Genomic DNA, 26,772 nt, shown 5'->3' on the forward strand with positions numbered 1-26,772 from the left:
TAATCCCTGTATCTACATGTCTCGTCACATGACTACAAGCACCACGGTGGTCTAGCGGTCAGAACACTAGCCTTGTAAGCCTGGGGTCCCGGGTTCAATTCCCGGTGGTGCTCAAATTTATAACTTGTGTTGGGCAAGGCCGTGGTCTAGGTATCACGGAGTTTTCCTCCGTGGCATCCCAACAATTACTCCACTCACACACAGAAGAAGGCAATGGCAAACCACTTCTGATCATCTCTGCCAAGAATGTATATATGTATGAGCAGGTCCCAGTCCGAGAAAAGGATGGAAGGATCCTGTTCATATGGACCTGTCGTCAGACAGAACACTACAAATAAAAATAAATAAAGAGCAGGGCGCAACCAACCTTTTGTAAGAAACTAAACTGACCGCCCCGAATTGATGGTTAAAACAATGGGGTGTTGGTTGCGTTTTGAAATCTTAAGTAACATGCTAAACTAACTGCCCTTCGGGGGGTTAGTTAAGTGACTCATTCAAGTGTTTTAACCCTTGAGTAAGAACCTAAACTAACCCCCCCCCCCCCCCCCGAATGGTGGTTAAAATACTTGAAGAATCTCCCTCCGTTTTAAATGCTTGAGTAAGACACTAAACTAACCCCCCTTCGGAAGGGTTAGTTTATGTCTCATTCAAGAGTTTTAACACTTGAGTAAGAAACTAAACTAACCCTCACCCCCGAATGGGGGGTTAAAACACTTGACTAACTCCCCATTCGGGGGTTTGGTTGCATTTAAAATCTTGAGTAAAACACTAAACTAACCCCCTTAGTGTATTATTCAAGTGTTTTAACCCTTGAAGAACTGTATGACTTTGATGAATATTATTATTATTATCAGATTACCTTTTTGGTGTTGGTAACGTCTTTTTTCACTTTTCTTCATTTCTTAAATAGTCTAATGTCGCTGTTCGGAGACGATGTGCTGCTTGTAGAGCAGTGATAATGCGACTGGCTTGGTACTAAGCGTTATTTGTTTACTCTGCATTGTTGTGTACACGGCATTGTTGTTCCACAACAATTCCGTGTATAAACAAATATAAGGTGATATTGTTGATGACGTCATTTTTTGACGACAACGACGACTAATCCTTTCGGAGCGCTTCCTGTAATCTGATGTTTTAGTTCTTTACGTCGCTGTTTAGAGGCCAACAGCTCTTGTTCAGTCAACCCTAGCAAATCTTCGTCTAAATATCGATCAAAAGAAAGTTTTCATAATACTTTCGTAATCATAAAGTCAGTTTTCATAATACTTTCTTAATCGTAATATATCGAATGAGTATCAGTTTACCTTGTTGGAGTTGTTAGAGCTGATACTTCAAATAGTTGATAACGTCTTCTTTCACTTTCCTGGTGTTTTAGGCCAACTGTCAGTCAATATTCAAAAATGCGACTTGCTGCTTCTGGAGCAGAGATCATGCGACTGGCTTGATATTTTTTAATTTCTTTGTTGTGAAGCGTTATTTGTTTACTCGGAATTGTTGTGTTCCACAACAATTCCGTGTATAAACAAATATAAGTTGACATTGTTGATGACGTAATATATTGACGACAACGAGGAATCACAAATTTTTATAGTAAGAAGAATATCAAAAGAGTATCAGTTTACCTTGTTGGAGTTGTTAGAGTTGATACTTCAAATAGTTGATAATAGTTAATAGTTGACAAGGTATAAATTTCGCGCATTTCTGTTTTAATGTTCGCGGGAGATATTTTTTAAAGAACGTAATCCCCAGAAAACTCCAAGGTTTGACGTAATATAGCCTGAAACCAGTAATAAATATTTCGAAAATGTCGAAAAGTTTAAACAAGGTAACGACGGTAATAGATAAATAACATTTACTACAATAAATGTTATTTATTTATTACTGCAATAACCCTTGAAGACCGCATTAGAGACTTTTAGACTACGAGGGTAGAACAGGTCAATATGACCTATCTCCTCGACTGTTTGATGATGATGATGATGATGATGATGATTTACTGCATTACCAGCCAAATGCCGGGTCAGTGAGTCATAATAATGTCCTACCTGATCAAAGCGATCACACATTTCACGCGCAGTAACCCAAAAACCAACGTCAACTCAACTCACAGCGCTGAATTCTTCATGAGAAACTGACAATCGTTGCGTTGATAACGAAATTTCCCTCCCGTGGCCCTTATTTTGAGTCAGCTGAAACAAGTGAATAGCTTCAAACCCTATTTACGTCAAGAAGAATCCGATAAGGGCAGAGACCATGTTAGTATTGAAGATCTTACATCGTCACACAGAATATGAAATCTAAACTAAGCCGGTGCATTATAAAACGACTCACAGTTCTACAGGTCCTTTCTGCGGAGAAAGCAGAGAAACAGCGCCAAGGCTGCCAACACAATTCCACATGCCGACATTTCCACTATTTCGTCCCCAGTTGTAAAATGGTCCAATATCTGGAGGATATTGAGCCAAGCCGTCTCTGATTCGTCAGGCGCCGTCATCAGCTGCCAAAATCTGCAACGACATTACATTTTCTCGGTTGTCGGTGATTATGTTTTAACCGCAGACATTTTATAGCGTTTATTATTAATGTTGGAATTAACCATTCAATCACGACGTTTCGGAAACTACCTACTACTCCAGCTTTACATCACATTCACACGTATTTTATTGTTTCATTTATTTGAGATATTAATGACAGTAATTGGTATCGAACCAGGACTTACGTGCATACATCTCCCATCATAATAACCAGAAATATGCAGACGGGAGCAGAGCCAACTCCCGAAACGTCGTGTCTAACGTAAATGTGGTGCAGGCCTGCTGATTTAGTATAGATTTGTGACTAACAAATTATACGACAAGTCAAAATTATTATATTGCCAGATTCTGCACTTAACATACCTGGACTGTGGTTTCTCATCAACTAATGGGACCGGCAGAAAAGTCACTACAGAAGTCAAAGTCATCATCTGACGGAACGCCGAGGCATCAAACGTCCAGTCTTCTGTCTGGAATCTAAAATCCCAATAACAAGAAACATTAAATAAGATGGTAAAGTTGCGTCATATTGTGATATAATAAGTGTATATTAAATCTTGTCCGTCTAATCACAATAATTCTTATTAAATATTAAAATATTACAATAATTACTGATAAAAATGTACGCTAGCATAATGTATGAAAATTGTATTTGAATTATTTATCGTTTTGAAGCTTTATATAATTATATACACCTGAGGATGGTTCTTTTAGGAACTGAAACATGTCGTGAAACATGAAAAATGATGGTCTAATGCAAATCGAATATTTCGATAAAGAACATCATTTAATATTTTAAATATTTTAAATGTTAATTATTGTAATATTTTAATATTTAATAGGAATTATTGTGATTAGATGGACAAGATTTAATATATAAGAAACATGAAGCCAACGGAGGATTATTTCATACCATCAATTTTTTTCCAAATTGGTACGTCGCTGGGAAAGAAAATATAAATATCCATATTTTGAAAATAATTCCCAGGGGTATCCAGAAACTTATACGAAGTGGCCAGTGGTGTTAAAATGATTCATTCTACAATTTTCATACGGTGACACTACTCACCTAACCCTGACTCCAACGATTCGATAAATGGAGAGTCCCTCTGGGCTTCGATCTGGCACTGTAGTGTACAGAATGTCAGTGACAAGTGTACTAGGAACATATGAACACTTTCCGACAATCACGTCATCTTCACGAACACTCTCATTAGTAAAAGGAGACCTGAAATAGACGTAATTGCGTGTGAGATCTGAGATTCTGGCGACGATATTGCTTTCCGAAATGGAGATCAAGGCAGTATGACGTTCTTATGGATTTTGGGGCCGTACAGACTCGTCAGTAGAGTACAGGATATGAATGAATATATATCTGAGGCACGGGAATGTAAGCCTTATGAGTTCTACCAGGAAACGATTCCTTGTTAACCTCAAATCTCTTTTCCGGTCCACAGTTTACACAATGAAATAATGTATATTAATGGACACAAACATGTCAGTACTGCGATGCTTTGTAAAAACAATATAATTAATTATCGCACTTAGAAACAGAGTTCGTAACGCGAATCGTCAAGAACAGACTAAAACGAAAAAAATATCACATGTGTTTGTAATAAACTTTTAAATAATACAAGAAATGACGGTAAACGTGTGAATATACAGGTGTTTAATACAAATATAAAACAATGTCTATGAGCTGGGATAGCTCAGTCAGTATAGTGACTAGCTACGGGCTGGACGACCGGGGTTCGATCCCCGACGGGGACAGAGGATTTTTCCTCTAGCCTCTGCGTCCAGACCGGCTCTGGGGCCCACCCAGCCTCCTCTACAATGGGTACCGGGGTCCTTTCCCGGGGGTAAAGCCGGCCGGGGCGTGATGCCCCGGCCGGCTTTACCCCATCTAGTGCCGAGGTCAAGGAAGAGAGGAGCTATACCTCCACTCCCCCCAAACGCCTACATGGCGTATAGTGGGACAAACTTTACTTTACTTTATAAAACAATGTCTTGTTTACCTGAGGATCGGAACTAATTCCTCGGGAGCTGTGATGTTTAATCGAGCTAAATGGGGAACTCCACCCTGCATTATAACATCGCCTGACACGAGGCTTTCCTGAAGACAAAGGACTTGGCTCCTGGAACAATAAAACGTGTACAACACGAAGCTCTCTGTCTCGGGATAATACTGGTTTTGATATCCTCAGGATTTCCGTGGTTCTTCTCAGCCACTTCAGCATGCACCTTAGCTTTTGCAACACCAACACCGACTATTGGACAATTAACACTGGGACGGAAGGCAAGTGTTGATGTAATATTTTTATTAACAAAATTATTAAAAATAGAGATAATTTCATAAACAGGGCGTGTGTTGTTTCTATTGATTACGTCAAAACACCTGATTGAAAAAAACAGATATGTTATGGCAGATGTTAATTTATACAGAAAGTGAAAATCAATTAAAACGGAAGACACAAAAATACATCGTAATAATTAATTCCGGACTTCGACAAGGATTTAGGTCATGTAAACATCCCAATACTTGTATTGATGGAATAATCTAACATTGGAATAGCCAACTAGAAATTAACTTTTATAATCACACAATACCTCGTGCTTATGCATTCTCGTACTTTTATCTGTTCAGTGATTACACCAATTAAATCATTGCCAAAATACAATCAATTCGTATTATCACAGCCATCAGTAGCAATCTTTACTGACCACATTCCAAAATTAATACAATTTATCGTAATGATTTTTATAATCATTATCAACACCTTAATACAAGATCTTATTTGTTCTTCACATACCAGCTTCAAATTGTACTCCCTTATATTCACAGTAATGCCACATATAGGAAAAAAGTCTCTAGACAAAAGGAAATTTATGCATGATAAAATTGTTTCAGTACAGAGATGATCTGGTTGGAAAATAATTTCCTAAATTATATGAAATAAATTAGCTTGTTGTAGTAATAATGACATCACTGTATAACCCGTTGAACGCGACGAGCATAATGCTCTGTTGTGGACAATGACCGAGTTTTCTCGAGACCGTAGTAGAAATCGGACATGTAGAGGATCGGTCGGATGACAAACTGCATAACCTCGTTTGGGATTCATTTCCTTCGTGCATTCGGACTTCCAACTTCAATTCTGTTTTCAATCGAAACAGATCGGATTTAATAAAGCAGACTGCGACTACGGAGCGCTGATTGGCTGTGTCAGACAGAGGAAGACAGACCTGTGATTCACAAGCGGTTATTTAACTGTGCTTCACCAACTGAACATATTATTTATTACCACTCAGATAAGTATATAAAGCAAAACGGACAGGCTAGGGCAAGAATTGTCCATGTTCTGCTTCGAAGAAAATCTAATATCATTCGCTTATAACGACAGTAGTGCAAATTACATTCAACACGTATACAGGATTCTACATAAAAAACCTGGCATGTGATGATCAGTTATCAATAATATTTCAAGGTCAAATTCCGGCATTTGCTTCGAAAAATTCAAGACAGGCAGTGGCACAGTCTAGATTCGCTTCGGGCACGACCCGAATACCATTACCGCCACAGCAACTTGATGGATCGAGAAGGGCTGATAAACTTTCGCCTGCAATGCACTTATGCCACTTACGCTCGTATAAAACGACCGTCTATTTTATTCAATAAAGCGTTTGCGGGCTTACCTCATGCCATCACAATCCTCAAAGTCTTCGGCTCCTATTTCCAGACGGCAAGCAGTTATGATGTCATATCCGAACTCCAGGGGCTTCGTCTCCTTGCAGTCAGCACCTGAAAAAGAACAAAGATTTGGTAAAATATAGGAAGATGTCTCAACTGCAATGTAGAAGCGAAATACAAAAGAAATATTGTAACAAGGTTATCAGCGTCGTCTCCTGTCTCGCCGAGAACAGAGCGAAGCCTCGCATAAAGAATCACAGATTTGAGTGCATTTCTTAACCTATCGTACTTCTAAAAAAAAAGGTTATAGCGTGGTAATCCGTCGGAGGGTTTAATCTGTTTTATTATTTCTTATTCATGGTGCATTTAACGACACTTACAGTAGCTCAGACTCCATAACGTCGAATGATGACTAATAAAAATAAATTAGAAAGTATGTGATGTGAGAAATAAGCATTATTAGCTTAATTTAAGATATTATCTCAGGCCCTAAGCCTACATGTTGAATGAACGCTATAAGGAACACAAAAATAATGATGATGATGATGATGATGATGGTATTGTTGTTCTGAGTTGTGACGCCTTGCAGACTCAAGTATATATCAACATTTCGACATTTCGAAGAAGCAACGTCTCCATCTTCAGATCTGAAGCTAAAGGCCGGTTTTGCTTCGAAGGCTGGCATGTACCTACGAGTTTACTCAGGACGTCAAAGTCAAAAGAACAATAGTGTCTAGTACTGAGCAGCCAATGTCCGTCACGTTTGACAAATCCGTCGACCGCGTGATACAGTAAACAACTGAAATAAAGTGGTGACTCTGGTTGTTTGGTGGGAGTCTCGAGTCACGTGGTCGGTTCAGTGTGGATGCGTTTGGCAGAAACCTAGCTTCAGTCGCTGGTATAAATAATATATAACCATACTAAATTAATACATTGTAGAAAATAACTATTCACATTAATCTCGTTTGATTTGAGGTTTTCACACCGGTGGGTATGAAGATTTCTGTCTTCTGGGCTGTTGCGCCGTGTAGTCTGGTCGATGTCACCCAACGTTTCGGAAGTCATACTGCCTTCGTCATCAAGGCGATGAATGAATGACCTCTAAAACGTTGGTAAACATCGACCAGTCTACACGGCGCAACAGCCCAGAAGACAGAAGGCTTCATCGCCCTGATGACGGAGGCAGTATGACCTCCGAAACTTTGGTAAACATCGACCAGACTACACAGCGCAACAACCCAGAAGACAGAAATCTTCATACTCATCGCCCTGATGATGGAGGCAGTATGACCTCTGAAACGTTGGTAAACATCGACCAGTCTACACGGCGCAACAACGCAGAAGACAGAAATCTTCATACTCATCGCCCTGATGATGGAGGCAGTATGACCTCCGAAACTTTGGTAAACATCGACCAGACTACACAGCGCAACAACCCAGAAGACAGAAATCTTCATACTCATCGCCCTGATGATGGAGGCAGTATGACCTCTGAAACTTTGGTAAACATCGACCAGACTACACAGCGCAACAACCCAGAAGACAGAAATCTTCATACTCATCGCCCTGATGATGGAGGCAGTATGACCTCTGAAACGTTGGTAAACATCGACCAGTCTACACGGCGCAACAGCCCAGAAGACAGAAATCTTCATACTCATCGCCCTGATGATGGAGGCAGTATGACCTCCGAAACTTTGGTAAACATCGACCAGACTACACAGCGCAACAACCCAGAAGACAGAAATCTTCATACTCATCGCCCTGATGATGGAGGCAGTATGACCTCTGAAACGTTGGTAAACATCGACCAGTCTACACGGCGCAACAGCCCAGAAGACAGAAATCTTCATACTCATCGCCCTGATGATGGAGGCAGTATGACCTCCGAAACTTTGGTAAACATCGACCAGACTACACAGCGCAACAACCCAGAAGACAGAAATCTTCATACTCATCGCCCTGATGATGGAGGCAGTATGACCTCCGAAACTTTGGTAAACATCGACCAGACTACACAGCGCAACAACCCAGAAGACAGAAATCTTCATACTCATCGCCCTGATGATGGAGGCAGTATGACCTCTGAAACGTTGGTAAACATCGACCAGTCTACACGGCGCAACAGCCCAGAAGACAGAAATCTTCATACTCATCGCCCTGATGACGGAGGCAGTATGACCTCCGAAACTTTGGTAAACATCGACCAGACTACACAGCGCAACAGCCCAGAAGACAGAAATCTTCATACTCATCGCCCTGATGATGGAGGCAGTATGACCTCCGAAACTTTGGTAAACATCGACCAGACTACACAGCGCAACAACCCAGAAGACAGAAATCTTCATACTCATCGCCCTGATGATGGAGGCAGTATGACCTCTGAAACATTGGTAAACATCGACCAGACTACACAGCGCAACAACCCAGAAGACAGAAATCTTCATACTCATCGCCCTGATGATGGAGGCAGTATGACCTCCGAAACTTTGGTAAACATCGACCAGTCTACACGGCGCAACAACGCAGAAGACAGAAATCTTCACATTAATCTTGTAATAAAAAGACTTCTTTGTATACACTCAATTATTTTTTCTTATGGTCAAAAACAGCGACATAAAAATAAATTCTCGCGGTAGTATCATAAATTAAAGATTAAATCTGTTTAAAGAAGACCGAGTAAAATCGATAACAGGAAGCCCACCTTATCAGTCTCAAAAGTTCACTTACAGCGGGTGATAAATGATCGCGTGAGCTTTAGGTTAGCACGTGTGACCCCGCCACGACAACACTTGAACAAGTTGTTCAAGTGAGTTAAAGCAGAGGAGAAGAAAATTAAATTTTTAGTTGTGGGGAAGGAAGGGATAAAAGTCTGACAACAAAAAGCAGAAATAAGACTGCCAAAAGGCCTACTGATCGATTCCCGCACAAAAAGTGAATAACGTGGTCGTATGACAAGTATATTAATCATCACGATTGTAACAGAACAGAGCATGTCCGGAGACAAACGAAATGACACGACGGAATGTCTTCGGTTTTATTTGCAATCCCTGCAAAAACCTGAACAATGAAAAATCGACGTTTTGGTAAATGTGTAAATGAGTGGCACCAGAAAATTCATCGCCGTGTTCAAAATAGCCCGCCCTCTATCCCTTCTGAGACCCAGATAAATCCAAGGTGACTGTCTTCTGGGCTGTTGAGCCGTGGTCTGGTGGAAGTTTACCGACGTTTCAGGCGTCCTTGCTGCTTCCATCATCAAGGCGATTACGCATCGCCATCTTCAATATAATCACCTGCCTTTCAATGTGTTTGGAACAACGGTCTATAAATTTCCTGATCCCATCAGAACAACACATTTTCGGTGGGAGTCTTAAACCACTTTCGCACCACTTTTTCCGGTGGTCGAAATTCATTTCAGATGCAATTTCATCAGTGCTGATTCTCCGAGTATTCAGACGTCACGTTACAATCGATGGTCGACCAGAACGCGCATCAACAACACAAAGGTCATCCCCTCCTTCGAATATTTCCGCCCATTCGCAAGGTTTCCTCTAGTACGCACATTTATCAACATATTGTTCCGTAAATTTCAAATTGCGATCACAAAAATCAGACCATGAATCGGTTATTTTTCTTTCGTGTGTTCCGAAAATGGAACAGCCAAGTCAAACGTCAGTCAGAATTGTCACTGCAGAAACGACAATGAAAACATACCAGACGTCAACGACGGAATGTAAATATTGTTTATGTCACTCACATTTTTCAGTGTTGCTAAAAGTAATTTTCATAAAATTAATCTCAACGTTTTGTTCCACGGGGTTTCTAACCATATGAACGAACACGGAACAGAACCATGAAGAATAATATCTTAGGTTTTCAAGGCGTTGAACACAGCTTTGTTAGTCTTATGGGTTACGACACCATGTGTCTACGCTATAAAGTCTGAGCTACTGAAAAAGCTATAAATAAATAACACAACGTGGACTTGTCGGTAGAAATCAATGTTTCTCTGAAACGTTGGTATGTACTTGCAAAAACACAGCGTTATAATCCAGAAGATCAACTTCGAGATCCAGGGGATAAATCCGGAAAAGAGTTTGGCCCTGTCACCAAGTGTAATGTAATTATCACGATGCTGGTGGCTAACGAAGAGCAGTCTACTCGTGTTGCCATCGTGGGGTGGGTCACACTCTGACCCCCGGCACATCATTAGGGACGTATTCATCTTGGAATACGCAGCCAACAGCCGTTCACAGTTAGGTGATTTTTCTCTGTTTATCCCACTCACACAAGGGACTATATTTGCATACTACAGATCCGTTTGCGAACTTAAATAACCCATGGAGCAGAGTACTTATCGTCAATGGACTAGTCTTGGAATTCGACGTCTTTTAAGTACCTCGAAAATTATTTCCGTCTTCAGAGGAACCCGCTGTTGGACTGAACCTTAGATAGATGCACCCAATCCGCATAACACAGCTTTAATATATATTTAAACCTATGGAAGCGAATCTCGTCCAAATAATGTATAAAAATCCAGCCCGCACCGCAAATAAAACACAACTCTTCACGAAGATTTCTGTCTTCTGGGTTGTTGCGCTGTGTAGTATGGTAATGTTTACGAACGTTTCTGAGGCCATACTGCCTCCGTCATCAGGGCGATGAACGTCGCCCTGATGACGGAGGCAGTATGACCTCCGAAACGTTGGTAAACATCGACCAGACTACACAGCGCAAGAACCCAGAAGACAGAATTCTTCATCGCCCTGATGACGGAGGCAGTATGACCTCTGAAACGTTGGTTAACATCTACCAGACTACACGGCGCAACAACCCAGAAGATAGAATTCTTCATCGCCCTGATGATGGAGGCAGTATGACCTCTGAAACGTTGGTAAACATCGACCAGACTACACAGCGCAACAACCCAGAAGACAGAAATCTTCATCGCCCTGATAATGGAGGCAGTATGACCTCCGAAACGTTGGTTAACATCGACCAGACTACACAGCGCAACAACCCAGGAGACAGAAATCTTCATACTAAGAATCGCCCTGATGATGGAGGCAGTATGACCTCTGAAACGTTGGTAAACATCGACCAGACTACACAGCGCAACAACCCAGAAGACAGAAATCTTCATCGCCCTGATGATGGAGGCAGTATGACCTCTGAAACGTTGGTTAACATCTACTATACTACACAGCGCAACAACCCAGAAGACAGAAATCTTCACACTCACCGCTGTGAAAACCTCAAATCATACAATTCTTCACCATTACAAAGATCAAGTGTTTAATGCTGTCTAAAGAAATAATATCATACAAACATCGACGTATGTCTCACATTTGGTACACGCTCGGTGGACAGTGAGATATGCAGAGACTATCCGATGCTAGTGGTAATTATTCACGGTTTAACATCAGCAAGTGCGAACTGTTGACGTCGAACAATCCCCCCACCCCCACCCCCCAATTCTGTCTAGCTTGTCCAGAGTATCCAATCGCATGTAATCAAGTCTCCTCGAAACAAAACCCTATTACCAGAAAACTGTAATGGACAAACTGCTAGTTTACCCAAGTTTATGAAGTTAATTGTTTAAGTTTACAGCATTCAACGAAACTTCGCCCTTTATAACACATCCGCCACGAACACGCGTAGACCCAAATTATCACCCAACCACCGAGTCTTACACTTCGAAGAGATACGGCTGACTGGCTTTAAAACAATCAGTGTCACTCCACTTGTGGAACAATGCTCACGAGCTCAAAATGATCGCAGAAATATTTCGGACATGAAACACTCTTAGAAGAAATAACATGGGCGAGTAATTAAATAAATCTAAAAAATGCACAAATTATTGAGAGTGTCAGTGATTTAGAAGAAAGAAATTACATATAATTTCATCGATGAAAAATCGTCACGTTCTTTTCGCTGTTGCTTATAATATTCAACAGCGGTTTATCGTTCATATGTACAGATTGTACATAGAACTGAGACCTAAATGAACAAAGGGCTCTTTTAATATTGCTCTCGTAATTTTAAAAAGCTATACTGTTTTAAAAGCATCGACTACTTTAACGGCTTGCAGTGTCAGCCACTCTATCATTTCTGCTTTTGTAGCAGATAAAGCTTATAACTGCGTCAGACCTGGAAAACGCGAATGCCACTGAAGCAGGTGGAAATTATGTGCTGATTGTTGGGCGAACAACGCTATCGAAAGATCTGTTTGTTAAATGCACCTGTTTACTCTTTCTTACCACCAGCATCGAGGGAACTCATTTCCTATTGAGTTTCAAATTCATATCGTGTTCCTAGCGTTCGCGTGAGACAAAAATTATCAAGTAACACATACATATACGAGGTGCGATCGGAAAGTTTCAAGACTGTTTCAATACAGGGCGAACCGGATGTAGTACGAGCTTCTGCCGCTAGGGGGTGCGGCCTACATTCATAGTGAATCAGTGTGCTAGCCGGCATCATCGAATTAGCATTTGTTTCTTAGTTACGGGCGTTTTGGTAGTGCATTACACCGACCCTCCTGCGATTTCGGAATGGCGTGTGCATCAAATTTTGCCAAAGACTCGCCAAAACGGCTACGGAAACCTATGAAATGCTAAAGCAAGCATTTGGGAAGTCCGCAATGGGTCGTGCACAAACTTTTGTGTGGCATTCACCTTTTAAAAATGGCCGAACCTCTGTCGATGATGACGAGCGTTCTGGCCGACCATCTTCGAGCACAACGCCTGAAAATGTTACGAAGATTCGGCAGGCCATTCACGAAGATCGACGTCGTACCATCAACGACTTGTGCGACATTGTTAGGATAGGCTATGGGACCTGTCAGCTGATTCTAAAGGAAGAACTCCACATGCGACGCATCCTGTCTGAGGACCAGAAGCAGAATCGACTTCTCGTTTGTAAGGAGCTCAAAGATCCTGCAAGAACCGACCCCAACTTCCTTTCTAAGCTACGTGTGACTTCTTCCTCTTCCCAAAGATGAAAATTCAGCTAAAGGGAAGGAGATTTGAGACGATAGAAGAGATTCAGGCAGAATCGCAGATGGTGCTTGACAGGCTGACAAAGAAAGATTTCCAGGGATGCTTCCAGGCTTGGCAGCAGCGCTGGGATCGTTGTGTTCACTCCCAGGGGAACTACTTCGAGGGTGATGGATGAATTTAATACCTGAGATAAGTGTACGGGTTTTTATACGCGCAGTCTGGAAACCTTTCGATCGCACCTCGTATGTTTAGTGCAATAATTAATAATATTCTGTCGTTTACTTCAGTTATTTTAAATCCGACAAATTGACTGTATCGTTCCTATAAAACAATTATTCGGCAGAAAAATAATACAAAATGTTTCACAAAAAACAAACATGCCTAAATAAAGGACATACGAAATACTCAGTTTTGGAACAAAATAAATTAACGTGATGCAAAATAAACTTCTTACCAGGCCTGTACCCTAATAGTACCTGAAGGGAACAAAATATGAAGCTGTAATTACGTAATTTTCTCCATTCTACTAATTAATTTCTCCTAGGTACGAAAGTTTTCATCAGCAACCAATTCTCGAATCAGACAATGAAATGTAGATGAGATGATAAGCCTGATATTAAAATCGAAAACAGAGACATGAAACTGACAGACTGTATGTAGCCTCTGAAAGTCGATAAATCGATAAAGCAAATTAAAACACAAACTTAAAAGTAGCATAACCGGATGTTTGTTACAGCTCGTTGTTTCATGTCGGCATTTAACTCTCATGTATCCACGACTCGATCACACAAAAGTGGCGTTTCCTCCATTAAAATACACCAAAATATCCCAGGATGAAATTCAGGCTATGAAACTTTTGCAAATCTTTATACACATAAACCTGAATATACTATGTGTATCAGTTTAATGAAAAAAAAAATAATAATGTCAAACTGTGGGCTCATATGAACACTGAGGTCACTCTTCAATTTCCATAAAAGCTACTGTTATCTCGGCCAAATCAGTCACTATCAGCTTCACAAGAAGGAACTGCTCCACAGTATTAGCTGGTTAGTTAGTTAGTTACCTAGTTAATTGATGAAGTAGTCTGTCAGATGTTTAGGTACCTTGTCAGTAAAGTAAAGTTTGTCCAGCTATACACCATGTAGGCGTTTGGGGTGAGTGGAGGTATAGCTCCTCTCTTCCTTGACCTCGGCACTAGATGGGGGTGAGTGGTCAGCATCACGCCCCGGCCGGATTTACCCCCGGGAAAGGACCCCGGTACCCATTGTAGAGGAGGCTGGGTGGGCCCCAGAGCCGGTCTGGACGCAGAAGCTAGAGGAAAAATCCTCTGCCCCCGTCGGGGATCGAACCCCGGTCGTCCAGCCCGTAGCTAGTCACTATACTGACTGAGCTATCCCGGCTCATGTACCTTGTCAGTAGCTTAAGTATAAATGGACAGCCAAAGATTCCGGTTTTTCCCTCGACACTGCGTAACCACGAGACAATTAAGTGAGTTGGAACGACGTCAAGACAACTTGTGGACGTCGGCCTGGGTTTGCGATGCAGTTAAATCGGTATACCGTACTTGACGGAGAGGGCAAGCGGGGAGACATAGCATTGATCGTGAGAACACGCAGCTGAGCGTCTCACAAGTAGGCCTGAAACTACCTGTCGGTGAAGATAATTAGCAGTATTCCATTATCACAAAGACCCGATACAGATCTTGGTCTCATGTACCTACATTATTCAAGTTTCCAAAGTCCTAATCCAACAGACTTAAGGGTTCTTTAGATGGGGGATCAGTCCTCCAGGAAACGGTATCTACAATAACAACGCGCTTAGGCAAACTCTATAAAACAGAGCATTTATCAAGGACCTGACAGTCGTACAGACGAACAATAAATTACCCCTCTGACACTGTGAGATTTGTGTAAACGCCAATGAACACCATTCTCAGCCAATTTAATCCAATTATTCAACCTCGTGCGTTATGTTATGAAAAGTCCCAATTATGATAGCCGGGATTCAAAGAAGTTACCATCGGAAAAATCTACTCATTGAAACTCAGCAAAGACTGGCATATAATTATAGGAACACACATAACTTGTTTAAATTTGACGTCGAGATATTCACAGTTATGAGTAGGAACACTAAACAAGTACAGTTCTATGCCAGTGGGCACAATCTTGGGATCAAGCGTTCGAATTCCCGTCAGGGCATGAATATACAGGCTGATTCAAAATGTTAGGACCAAACTGAAGGAGCGTATAGAGGGACTCAGACAGAACAACTTTCGATTAGGAATCCATGTCCTCCGAAGTTATCCTGAGTCAGTCGTAGCCATTGAAGGTAGAGAAGTCTGATAACATATCGCTGAAATAATTGTACTTTGCTATTCTCATATTAGCTTAATTTTGTTTTTTTATTAATGTACAAGGATTACATTAGCAATCTTACAAACCAAATTATTTCAGCGGTAAGTTATCAGACTTCCATACCTTCAATGGCCTCGACTGACTCAGGATAACTTCGGAGGACATGGATTCCTATTCGAAAGTTGTTCTCTCTGAGTCCCTCTGTACGCTTCTTCAATTTGGCACTAACATTTTGAATCACCTTGTATATCCGCATTATTCTACGTCTTGTTGTCCTGTAAAGGTAGAAGCTTTGACGTCCATCTAAAAATCTCTAAAGGATACGCATTTTCAGAAGTAATATTGAATGAAAACAGACTACAGATCCTAGTCAGTGAGAGATGAAGGATTATAATCCTGAGTCAGTGGTTTCCACACTTTCGTTCTGATCGTGTATGAATCGCATTTATTGATCGTGTATGGTGCGCTTCAAGCACCTTTGACAATTAACGTAATGAGTCTGCAGCTGTAACAAGTCAGTCGGTACTTTCAACCTGCCAACATGGAGCGGTTCTTACGGAAATCCAATTTATAATTCGGGTTAAATTAGGTCTACGCGACGTTCATGCACTAGCTGCTTTGTCTGTGCACCAGAGCAGCAAGAAATTGAAATAACAAGCCGTTGTAATTTCTCAGTTTCCAGCAAATTTGCTGTCCGCTGTGTACGTCAGCTGACGATAAGCCAAAAATACAGTTTTTAACAAGGACATCGCCAGAGTAAAGATTAAAATAACAGTGACATGTACTAACAGTCATTGTCAGTTTTCCTGTAATTATGAATATACGTGATTAGATATCCTGAGACGCTTTTGAGAAAAGGAAATTCTTTGTCTCCACTTTTATAATCTGTTCAATTTTTAAAGTCAAATATTAGGACACAGATAAAATCAAAGTCCATTGCTATACACAGTTCAGCAATTTATCGTATTGTATTTAGGACGCTTATTCCCTGAGACCAGGGAGAGATTTTAGAAAGGTCAAAACCCAGAAAAAGTGTCCTAAGTTCGAGTTCCGTTGAGGGCGATTATTGCAACTCGGAATCTATGTATGGTAAAATAAAAGCGAAAAGACCAAAGTTGTTTGGAGCAAACAGAAACAAAGGACACGGCCCCTAAAAAGCGTCCTGGGTTCAAATCCCGAAGATGATGGTTTTCGTAGCTCAGAAATAAGTACGATAGTTTAACGGCACAAAGAACATAATTGTTGGTTTCGTAGGAATTGAATTTACGAACCCGAAAACAACCATGGGTTTGAACCTAGGTGAAGATGTTGTGTTTAGGGGAAATAATATTGACAATAATAAACTTCAGAAAACTGACATTTTAGGATCTTCATACATCATTCGAAAGACGCTGTCGTAAAATATGTAGTCATCTCTAATAATAAAACTATATAATACATGTCACATTTATTAAAAACAAAATGTATTTCGGAAATAGCTGCTGCACTATGTACCTCTCGGGTACATAGAAGTAAATGCCCCATAAAGTGGTGAATAGATGGAATAATAATAATAATAAAAATAAAAATTTGTATTATATTAAACTATACATATCGAATGAAGTAGCCTGTATTAAGCTTTCAGGCAAGAGAGACCAATTAAAACTACAAGTACTTGTTAAACTTCTCCGTAGCAGCATTGTGGGCACTCTTCTAGAAAATAAGTAAACAGTTTCAAAGTATGTGGGCGCTGTTATCAATTCTACTGGTCTGGGTTTGGTTACACTAAAATGTATTGAATTTTTCAAAATATCGGAGAATAGATTCATGCAAAGGTAACAGCGACAGCGTTATGGTAATATTGCTCATATAAAGGACGATGCGCGGAAGACATGAATGATGATTTCAATAAACGTCTCTCGGGCGAAGGAAAGTAAGCGAACTCCTGGGCGTAGCAACAGGCCTTCAGGCCTTCCGTTTAAACCCATGAAGAAAATAAATAAAAAATGATAAGTACGTAGCAGGAAAGGGGGAAAAGGTGTAAGATTCTGTCTGCGAGAAACAATACTTTTTGTAACATTGTCACGAATAAGACATACGAGATTTGAGGTTTTCACGACAGATGTAAATATTGTTTTTCGTTGTTAACTCCGTGTTGACTACGAGTACATACAAACAATTCGGAGACACATATGTCTCGCTGTATCCACAAGCCTTTCAGCGCTGAAAATGAAGAAGTGTGTTTCTCCGAAACGTCGGTATTTATCTACGAGTCCACACAGCGTCACAATCAATTAGACTACAATCGAAAATGTCAATGGATGTTCTTCCCTCAAAGCGAACCAACTAACAAACATGTACCACGGTCCATCTTGAGAAGCTAACAGTCGTTCACCTAGTAAAAAAAATTATCACCCTTTAAGGAACCGGGTTTTCTTTATTACCATTTCCACAAGACACCGTCACTGGCCTCTCTCCTGAGACAGATTAATATAGTCAACCCCCTTACATTCTATTTCTTAAAAAAAATTTTTTTTTTAATATTATCCCCTTATTTGCTACTAGATTCTTCTAGTAGTCATCGCATCCCTTCAGGATTTCCCTCTAAAATACTATGTGCATTTCTCATATCCTTCATGCGTGCTACATGGCTCATATAAAACAAATGGTAAGACTGCAGTTTTATACACTGAAATATTTTGAATTTCGACATATTATATTATGGTGGGAGTAATTAATGGAACTGTGACCGAGATACGAATAAATTACGAATTGAGGACACGAACAAAGTGCTTTTATGTGTCGATAACCAATTTATTTATTCGCAGCACATAATGAATATCTGACACATCAATTTAAGTCTTCCTACAGCTGAACATCAACAATTATTAAGCACAAAAGACATGGTAATAAAAATCGATTCTACATTCAAGTTAATGGAAGACGAGAACGACCTAGTGTTTAAGAAAAATAAAATAAAAATCCAACACTTTATCGAGGCCAAGGTTAGATATAAATGAAGTTATTTAAACGACGCCAGATCAACGACAAAGACTTGTACTAACAAAAATACGACCTACACACTATTTAAACCAATGAGATAACAAAATTACTGATATGAAGAATATCATATCACGTTATAAGACCTGCATAATCAAAGCCATAAAATATATGCAAGAATAGAAACAACAAAAATCATTTTTGAAATGCGTAGCATTCCGGTATAGATCAACGTAAGTTAAGCCCCGTAGTGGGCGACTACCCGCATGACGACGTGATCAAAATAAAGTCAAAACGCCGAGCTCGGAAAGAATAGCAAATACGGTGTTTGTATGTTACACACGCCACCGGTATCAACTTTACTAAATTACTAAATTAATTACACTTCAAATAAATTAAAAAAAATCATCTTGCTTTTCTTCAAATACTCAGCATATTCAAAAATGGCCCAAATACAAGTTGTGGGTCTTACTGAGATCTGCAAACTTATCTTACCTCATGCATGACAATTATTTATTTATACGATGACAAGTTTTTGGAAGAACTGACAAAGTTCGATTTGAACTTCAGGCAGTCAAGAAATTATTAGAATTTTATTCGCCCAACAACGTTCAGTATAGATGAAATAGCGTCGTTAATCTGATAATTCTAAGCTGATGAGAAGATAAGGTAGATTCGGGTAAAACGAAAGCCAGACCATGAGTCGCCTCGGTACGTTCTGGTTTACCACAGATCCAACATCTCTCCGCCGGCTGCAGGACTGGACCTGCTAGGAATGAGGTTACAATATAAACATGTGGGGACTAGTTGTACCACAGGACTTAACACAATCACACGCAACAACCCAGGTCTCAAATAGGAAATGAAACAACATTACGATAGCAGTAACTAAATTTCCAGCCCGAACAACAGAAAAGCTGAAGATATCCGTCTTCTGGGTTTTTGCGCTGTGTAGTCTGGTTGATGTTTACCAACGTTTCAGAGGTCATACTGCCTCCGTCATCAGGGCGATGAGTATGAAGATTTCTGTCTTCTGGGTTGTTGCGCTGTGTAGTCTGGTCGATGTTAACCAACGTTTCAGAGGTCATACTGCCTCCGTCAGCAGGGCGATCGCCCTGATGACGGAGGCAGTATGAAACGTTGGTAAACATCGACCAGACTACACAGCGCAACAACCCAGAAGACAGAAAGCTTCATACTCATCGCCCTGATGACGGAGACAGTATGACCTGTGAAACGTTGGTTAACATCTACCAGACTACACGGTGCAACAACCCAGAAGACAGAAGTCTTCATACTCATCGCCCTGATGACGGAGGCAGTATGACCTCTGAAACGTTGGTAAACATCGACCAGACTACACAGCGCAACAACCCAGAAGACAGAAAGCTTCATACTCATCGCCCTGATGACGGAGGCAGTATGACCTCTGAAACGTTGGTTAACATCGACCAGACTACACAGCGCAACAACCCAGCAGACAGAAATCTTCATACTCATCGCCCTGATGACGGAGGCAGTATGACCTCTGAAACGTTGGTTAACATCGACCAGACTACACAGCGCAACAACCCAGAAGACAGAAATCTTCATACTCATCGCCCTGATGACGGAGGCAGTATGACCTCTGAAACGTTGGTAAACATCGACCAGACTACACAGCGCAACAACCCAGAAGACAGAAATCTTCATACTCATCGCCCTGATGACGGAGACAGTATGACTTGTGAAACGTTGGTAAACATCGACCAGACTACACAGCGCAACAACCCAGAAGACAGAAAGCTTCATACTCATCGCCCTGATGACGGAGGCAGTATGACCTCTGAAACGTTGGTTAACATCGACCAGACTACACAGCGCAACAACCCAGCAGACAGAAATCTTCATACTCATCGCCCTGATGACGGAGGCAGTATGACCTCTGAAACGTTGGTTAACATCGACCAGACTACACAGCGCAACAACCCAGAAGACAGAAATCTTCATCGCCCTGATGACGGAGGCAGTATGACCTCTGAAACGTTGGTTAACATCGACCAGACTACACAGTGCAATAACCCAGAAGACGGATATCTTCTTACTCACCGCTGTGAGAACCTCAAGTCTTAAACAGAAAAGCTGCTTCCACTAGTAAAATAATGTTATGTATGGACGTAAGCTTAAACCAAGATTGGGTATTTCCATTTCATTTTGATGTCATTAAACTTTGTTGTATAAAAGTAGAGATAGCTGTCTCTGTCTTAGTATCAAGCACTCAGCCATTTATCTGTACAATAAATTATAAAAAAAAACATTTTGACAGAAAGTCACCTGGTTGAACAGAATGGTTAGCAGTAAGGTTTCTAACTTGTAATTAAAAGTACTCTGCTATCTTGACAGGTATCTTGATATTCTTTTCAGTTACTGAAAATAAATCCACGAAAGGACTTTCAGTCAAACTGCGTGGGTTTCGTCTATCCAGAACCGAATGAAAGCCATTTACAGTTGCGTAACTTCTGCAGTATAAACTGAAATGTGAAGTAATATAAAATAAAAGTTAACTACACGCTTACCAATCACTTATAATAACGATTGAAAGTACCAGTATCCTGCAATAAATGATTTTATATTACACTAAATTCACAATTTCACAACGTCCTATAATAGTAACGTTTATGATAACGTTAAAAGTAGAAAATCATTTCATTTGCCTTGTAGGCATACGAACTTCAACAGCGTCCAAGGCGGAATGACAATGTTTTGCCCTTGAAAACATTAATAAGAACTAAAGCCACGGTGGTCTAGCGGTTAGAACGCTGGCCTTGTAATCCTGGAGTCTCGGGTTCGATTCCCAGCGGTGCCCGAATTTATAACTTGTGTTGTGCAAGGCCGTGGTCTAGGCAACACGGAGTTTTCCTCCGTGGCATCCCAACAATTACTCCATTCACACACAGAAGAAGGCAATGGCAAACCACTTCTGGATCATCTGCCAAGAACGTATATGAACAGGTCCCACTCCGAGAAAAGGATGGAAGGATCCTGTTCATATGGACCTGTCCTCAGACAGAACACTAAATAAATAAAATAAAAATAAAGCATCGAGATGTCGTCTGAAATAATTAAATCATAAGTAAAATATCAAACCGAAAGACACGATAAAGACGCAAACTCGCACATTTTCTTTATATATTTTTTATTTTATTGGAGTCAACCTATGTTGATGATAAAAAAAATTAACTTCCACATGACGCAAAGATACGCAGTCTTTCAGAAAATCAACAAATTCCTCTGATTAGAGTTTCGTGTAAAATACGAGTTATACTGTACCTATGCAAAACAAAGTTAAATCGTTTTGGGTTCTAGCCAATTCTACATTTAACTGCAGTATGAGTTGTCCTCCCACTAATGCACAGAGTTTCTGCAAAGGGCAGAGTTAGCCGTCCGGAATGGCGAAGACAACAGGTGTCTTGAAATACGTATTCAAGAAGTTCGGTTACGGTGTAGGTGGGACACACACACACAATATCAGACAGGATACGATGTTCCAGACTCGAATCGCGCTCACTGCGTCTTGTGTATTAAAATAATTGTACGCTCTGTAGGCTTAGAGGTCTCATCTATTGTTGGTACCCCGTACTTTCAAAGACTACACTTCGGTAAGCGTTCCAAAACTTGAAGGAAGAATATTTCGTTGACTCGATACATACTTTTACATCGCTAGCTTTAAATTTTCATTAGTTACTGCTAACAATTTCGCGCGGTCACCACGTTACTGTTTCAAATCCTATGATACATAAATTACCTTAACAAAAGTTGCATTGATTTTTTACAAGTTCTCAGCCTCAGTCTGATTTCATATTTGTTAATATTTAAACGAAACTCACCACGAGATGTAGTTATTATTATTTAGTGTTCTGTCTGACGACAGGTCCATTATTCTGCCCAAAAATAGTTCGCCAGTTTTCCCTATTCTCAGCTTCTCGTTTTAAATCCTGAAACTTCATCCTCTTTCCTTGTTTAAGATCGTCCGCGATGTAGTATGTCCCATTAATTGATTATAATATTATCAACTTTTATGACAATGACGACGACTCAATGCTCAGTTATACCTGCACAACGCGGAAACAACAGATAATCTCAGGGCGTACGATTGGGTTACAGATGTTTATTATTATTAGTGTTCTGTCTTATGACAGGTCCATATATTATGAACAGGATCCTTCCAACCCCTTCAGGTTGTCAGGGACCTGCTCATACATATATATATTCTTGGCAGATGATCAGAAGTGGTTTGCCATTGCCTTCTTCTGTGTGTGAATGGAGTAATTGTTGGGATTCCACGGAGAAACCGGGGAAGCCCCCGGAGGAAAACTCCGTGATGCCTATACCACGGCCTTGCCCAACACAAGTTATAAATCTGAGCACCACGGGGAATTGAACCCGGGACCCCAGTATTACAAGGCTAGTGTTCTGACCGCTAGACGACCGTGGCTGTTACAGATGTACGGAGGAAAATAACTCACATGTTTTCAGTTTCATTTAATGTAAATGCAAGTCCGGGCCCTTAAAAAATTCGTAGCCTCTAACCGTGCGTCTGGCAAGGTTACGCTCCTCCGGAGACAGGTGTCTTGCCCTGGCGGGAACGAGATGAGATGATAAAAACTGGAGCTGAGTCCGCTTTAGGGGCCAGCATAAAATGTGTGACCTGAGGACTGCAGTATTGACCCACTTTGAGTGTGGGGGGTAGAGTCGAATAAGGGGCGGGGGACGTGGAGGTGGTGGATAGTGTTAGCTACAGCTTTCGAATATCGCCGTGAGGCAGCGCTGGGGTGCGTGTTAGAGGGGGCGGCAGTGTTAGGATAGCAGCTAGTGGGATGCTCAGGTCGTGTCGAGGTGGATCAGACGCGAGACTGCACGCAGACGCCGTAGGTACTGGGAAGACACAGAGACGCTCACAGAGAGACGGCATTCGTGTCCGAGCGATGGCAGCGACAGGAAGGCATAGTAGCAGCGTCTGCAACTAAACTGTGAGTAATGAAAAAAACAAAACATTATTTCCTTTCTTGATGGTCAACAGTCTAATCCTGGAAATCCGAGAATCTAATTAACTGCATGGAGCATAATCGTTGAGAGTCTTACAGCCAACCTGTTAGTCAAGGAAATTACCGCCTTTTATTTAACCCGAAGGTTGATCATCGTATTCACTAGAACCCGCCAGCAGTTCCTGAGCCAGATGAATCCAATGTAAAACCTTCCATCCTATGTCCGTAAGATACATTTCTATATTTTATACACATCTAAAAGTGCTTTATTTCGTTATGGTGCGTAGATATCCCTATATTCGAGATGCAATAACTCTTGAAATGTGAACTTCTTTTTTTACCTTCCGAAGCGCTTAGAGTTTACTGGCGTCCTAATAAATACCGATGTGAGCATATTTCGTTGCACCCAGATAAAGTAATTTTAGCTTATGTATATCCCAGCACACTGTTAGTGTAAAGTATAAAGTTATCGTTCTCCCTCCTCAGTTATTAGATTAATTCTTTCAGATTTTGATGCAGTAAACAAAGATAATTAAACTCGCCCCCCCCCCCCTTTGCACCAAACGATACAAGTACCACCCACGTACACCTTTTTTAATATTACCCAACCTTTACGTAAAAAACCCATTTTTGGATACCTTCTATTTTCGTCTGAAAGGATAAATCGGACTTTGGAATTACTGGTATGAGCGTAGGTACCAAGGTACACTAACCGAAGACAACTCTTGACTTGATCTGTATCATTTACACAAGTCAAAAGTCAAATCTGGCGAATGTGCGCTATGCATACGCTTCTAACATGCTACTTTTAAAGACTATGCACGCCGAGGCACTCTGGAAAGTACTAATTAGTAAGAGGAAGGCAATTGGATTCTCCTAAGTCCGTGAATAGAATCGTAAAGTACCTTCATGTACGAAAGGATTGCACTGGTTTACTAGAAGGTAAATACTACTGGATAACCATTACTATAGCACCGTAGACGAATTTAAAACGCCACATATATAAAGAGATGAGATAAAAATATTTCAATATGTACCCATCTCCAAAAGGTCATAACAGAAAAATGTAAAGTCATATTCTTGTCTGTAATGCATTCAAGTTCTCAAAAGTTACAAGTAAGAATGACGGATTTTCCTAAGCTGCTCTGTCAAAGGCGCATAAACCGATTGGTGTAAAATGAGACGTATTCCCGGAAGAAGAATGAACAGTTTCGATCCTTGCAATCGAAACAGACCAAGAGGTCGACTAATCCATAATGATGAATATTATTTTATAATAATTATACAAATGATATTCACGTGATCAACGCTGATTATATTGTTTTAAAAAAGTATTTATTGAATAGAACATAATCAAATTTTTAATTCAGTTTGTGATCACACACAAGCGTGTTTATTCCACCACAGGTTTCAATGCTGGGCAGGGGTTCGACTCTCTGAATTCACTGTACATGTAGTTAACAAAGCGGTAACCGATTTTAATTAATATAAATATACAATACTCAAAGCTTTGGGTAAATCAGGATAATATATTAAAATGAACAACAAACATAATTTTGCAATGAATGTATCCTATTACTGATCCATCAATCTGTAATGTAAAAGACATATATACTTTCGATAATGTCACAATAACAAACCCGAGTTCCTGAAAAACACAACGTAACGTTACAACGCAAAAACCAAAAAGTTCTCCTATGAAATTGTAATTAACAGTGGGTACAGTTTATAAACAGATGCTTCAAGATGCCGAACTTTCTTATTGGATTTAATACATTTTTAGACACGAAATGACAATACACCGCTCAGAAGAAGTCTAAAAATAAGGAAAATGAGTCACACTGAATATTTGAACGTTAAGTCCAGAACTTTGGATAGTAAGCACAGAGAAAATCCATTATGCCAACGCGTAACAGAATAGCCATAATTATATCATCCTCATTTTCAGTATAAAGCAGATTCTATCTTCAGATGACAGTTTAGATAATTAAAAAAATCCGCTTCCTTTATGGAATATTGACGACATTACGGTGAACACGAGCTGGTAAGAAGCTCCTACTATCAGCCAGTTCAGTTCTACACTCTCTCATCCGATTTCTACAAAACCCGCATCAATATATTCCTTGCACATACTACAAAGCGCGACGATAACGCCGCGCAATCCCGGCAACTTCTCCGACACCCGTGTAATGCGGTTTAGTCTACTTGTAGGCAAAGTGACACAAAAATTCAGGTTACTGAGTTCGGGGCGAATCTGAGCGTTTCACACATGACACTAACTTGCGGACAAAAGGAAAATAATATATAGTGCGAAACAAATGCGCTATCCACATACGAAATGCGACAGCGAGTTACAAAGTACTGCCACTCGGAAACAATAATAGGTCTTATATCCCTTGTCTCGTCTGGCCAATCAGGATTCAGCTTTATAAAACTGGAGTCAGTAGAATGAAGTCTGCGTACTCCAAGGAGTCAATATATATCGCAGGGGGTAGGAAATATGAGGCTCGAAACACAACATTCCAGCACGATTTCTTTGATGGTAAGTCATATTTAAGTCACCATTCATCGAACCGCTGCTCCCCTTTTATTCCCACATCAATCGATAAAAAGAGATTAGACTAATAGATGTTCTAATTCAATTTTAATGTTCCGTCTTCTGAATGTTCTTCATATACAACGCTGTCAAAACTTCACAAAGGAATAACCTGTCGTAAAGCCAAATAAGTTTATCTTCTTCTGTCTATATAACAAGTGTCTGCTGCTTTGTGATCAGTTGCTGTTAAGGAACTTTGGGCCTTGTGGGATAATATTTAAAGACTCTGTGTGTTTACTTCTTTGGAGTCTTTCGTCACTTTTGACAGACAATTTATTAGATATTTTTATACTGGAATGACACCATCTCCTTCCGGAATTTGAGTACTATTTCAACGAGCTGAACGTTGTGAATCACTAAATAGTTAAGTGCTTTATCGATATTGGAATGTGCGCCCACTGAAGAGGGTTCAAATAGCGCTTCTCCGTTTATCTTGCAAGAAGGAAATAACGCAGTTTGGTAACAAACTATGTAGTAGGATTTGTGTTTTTCAAGGAGCTGAGTTTGAAGATGACATTATTCTGGGTTGTAGCACCGTGCAGTCTGGTAAAAGTTTACCAACGTTTCAGAGGTCCTTGCTGCCTCCATCATCA

General features: G+C 40.4%; 2 protein-coding genes across 5 annotated transcripts in view; one reads left to right on the top strand and one right to left on the bottom strand.

The window, feature by feature from the left end:
* LOC110836801 (tectonic-2) overlaps window positions 1–26,772 on the bottom strand; it is a 134,477-nt gene that overhangs the window by 15,443 nt on the left and 92,262 nt on the right. For 3 of the 4 annotated variants that reach the window (XR_015535291.1, XM_087349430.1, XM_087349431.1), the window contains exons 4-8: window positions 6,228–6,333; window positions 4,550–4,669; window positions 3,604–3,762; window positions 2,898–3,011; window positions 2,332–2,507 (exon numbers count right to left, since the gene is read on the bottom strand). Coding sequence is in view for 2 of the 4 variants with exons in the window: in XM_087349430.1 (XP_087205556.1) it covers window positions 2,336–2,507; window positions 2,898–3,011; window positions 3,604–3,762; window positions 4,550–4,669; window positions 6,228–6,333 (671 nt within the window). In the remaining 2 variants the exon portion in view is untranslated. Of the gene's footprint in view, window positions 1–859; window positions 2,190–2,331; window positions 2,508–2,897; window positions 3,012–3,603; window positions 3,763–4,549; window positions 4,670–6,227; window positions 6,334–26,772 lie in introns of all 4 variants that reach the window. The other variant, XR_015535292.1, reaches the window with a different exon arrangement.
* The window catches only part of LOC110836803 (uncharacterized), a 77,490-nt gene continuing 74,127 nt past the window's right edge, over window positions 23,410–26,772 (top strand). The window contains exon 1 of the mRNA XM_087349433.1: window positions 23,410–23,568. The gene's annotated coding sequence lies outside the window, so the exon portion shown is untranslated. The remainder of the gene's footprint in view (window positions 23,569–26,772) is intronic.

The sequence above is a fragment of the Zootermopsis nevadensis genome, unplaced genomic scaffold (genome assembly GCF_977971745.1).
Source record: "Zootermopsis nevadensis isolate Lab colony 2312 unplaced genomic scaffold, Znev_1.0 Znev_ptg000016l, whole genome shotgun sequence".
NCBI lineage: Eukaryota > Metazoa > Arthropoda > Insecta > Blattodea > Termopsidae > Zootermopsis > Zootermopsis nevadensis.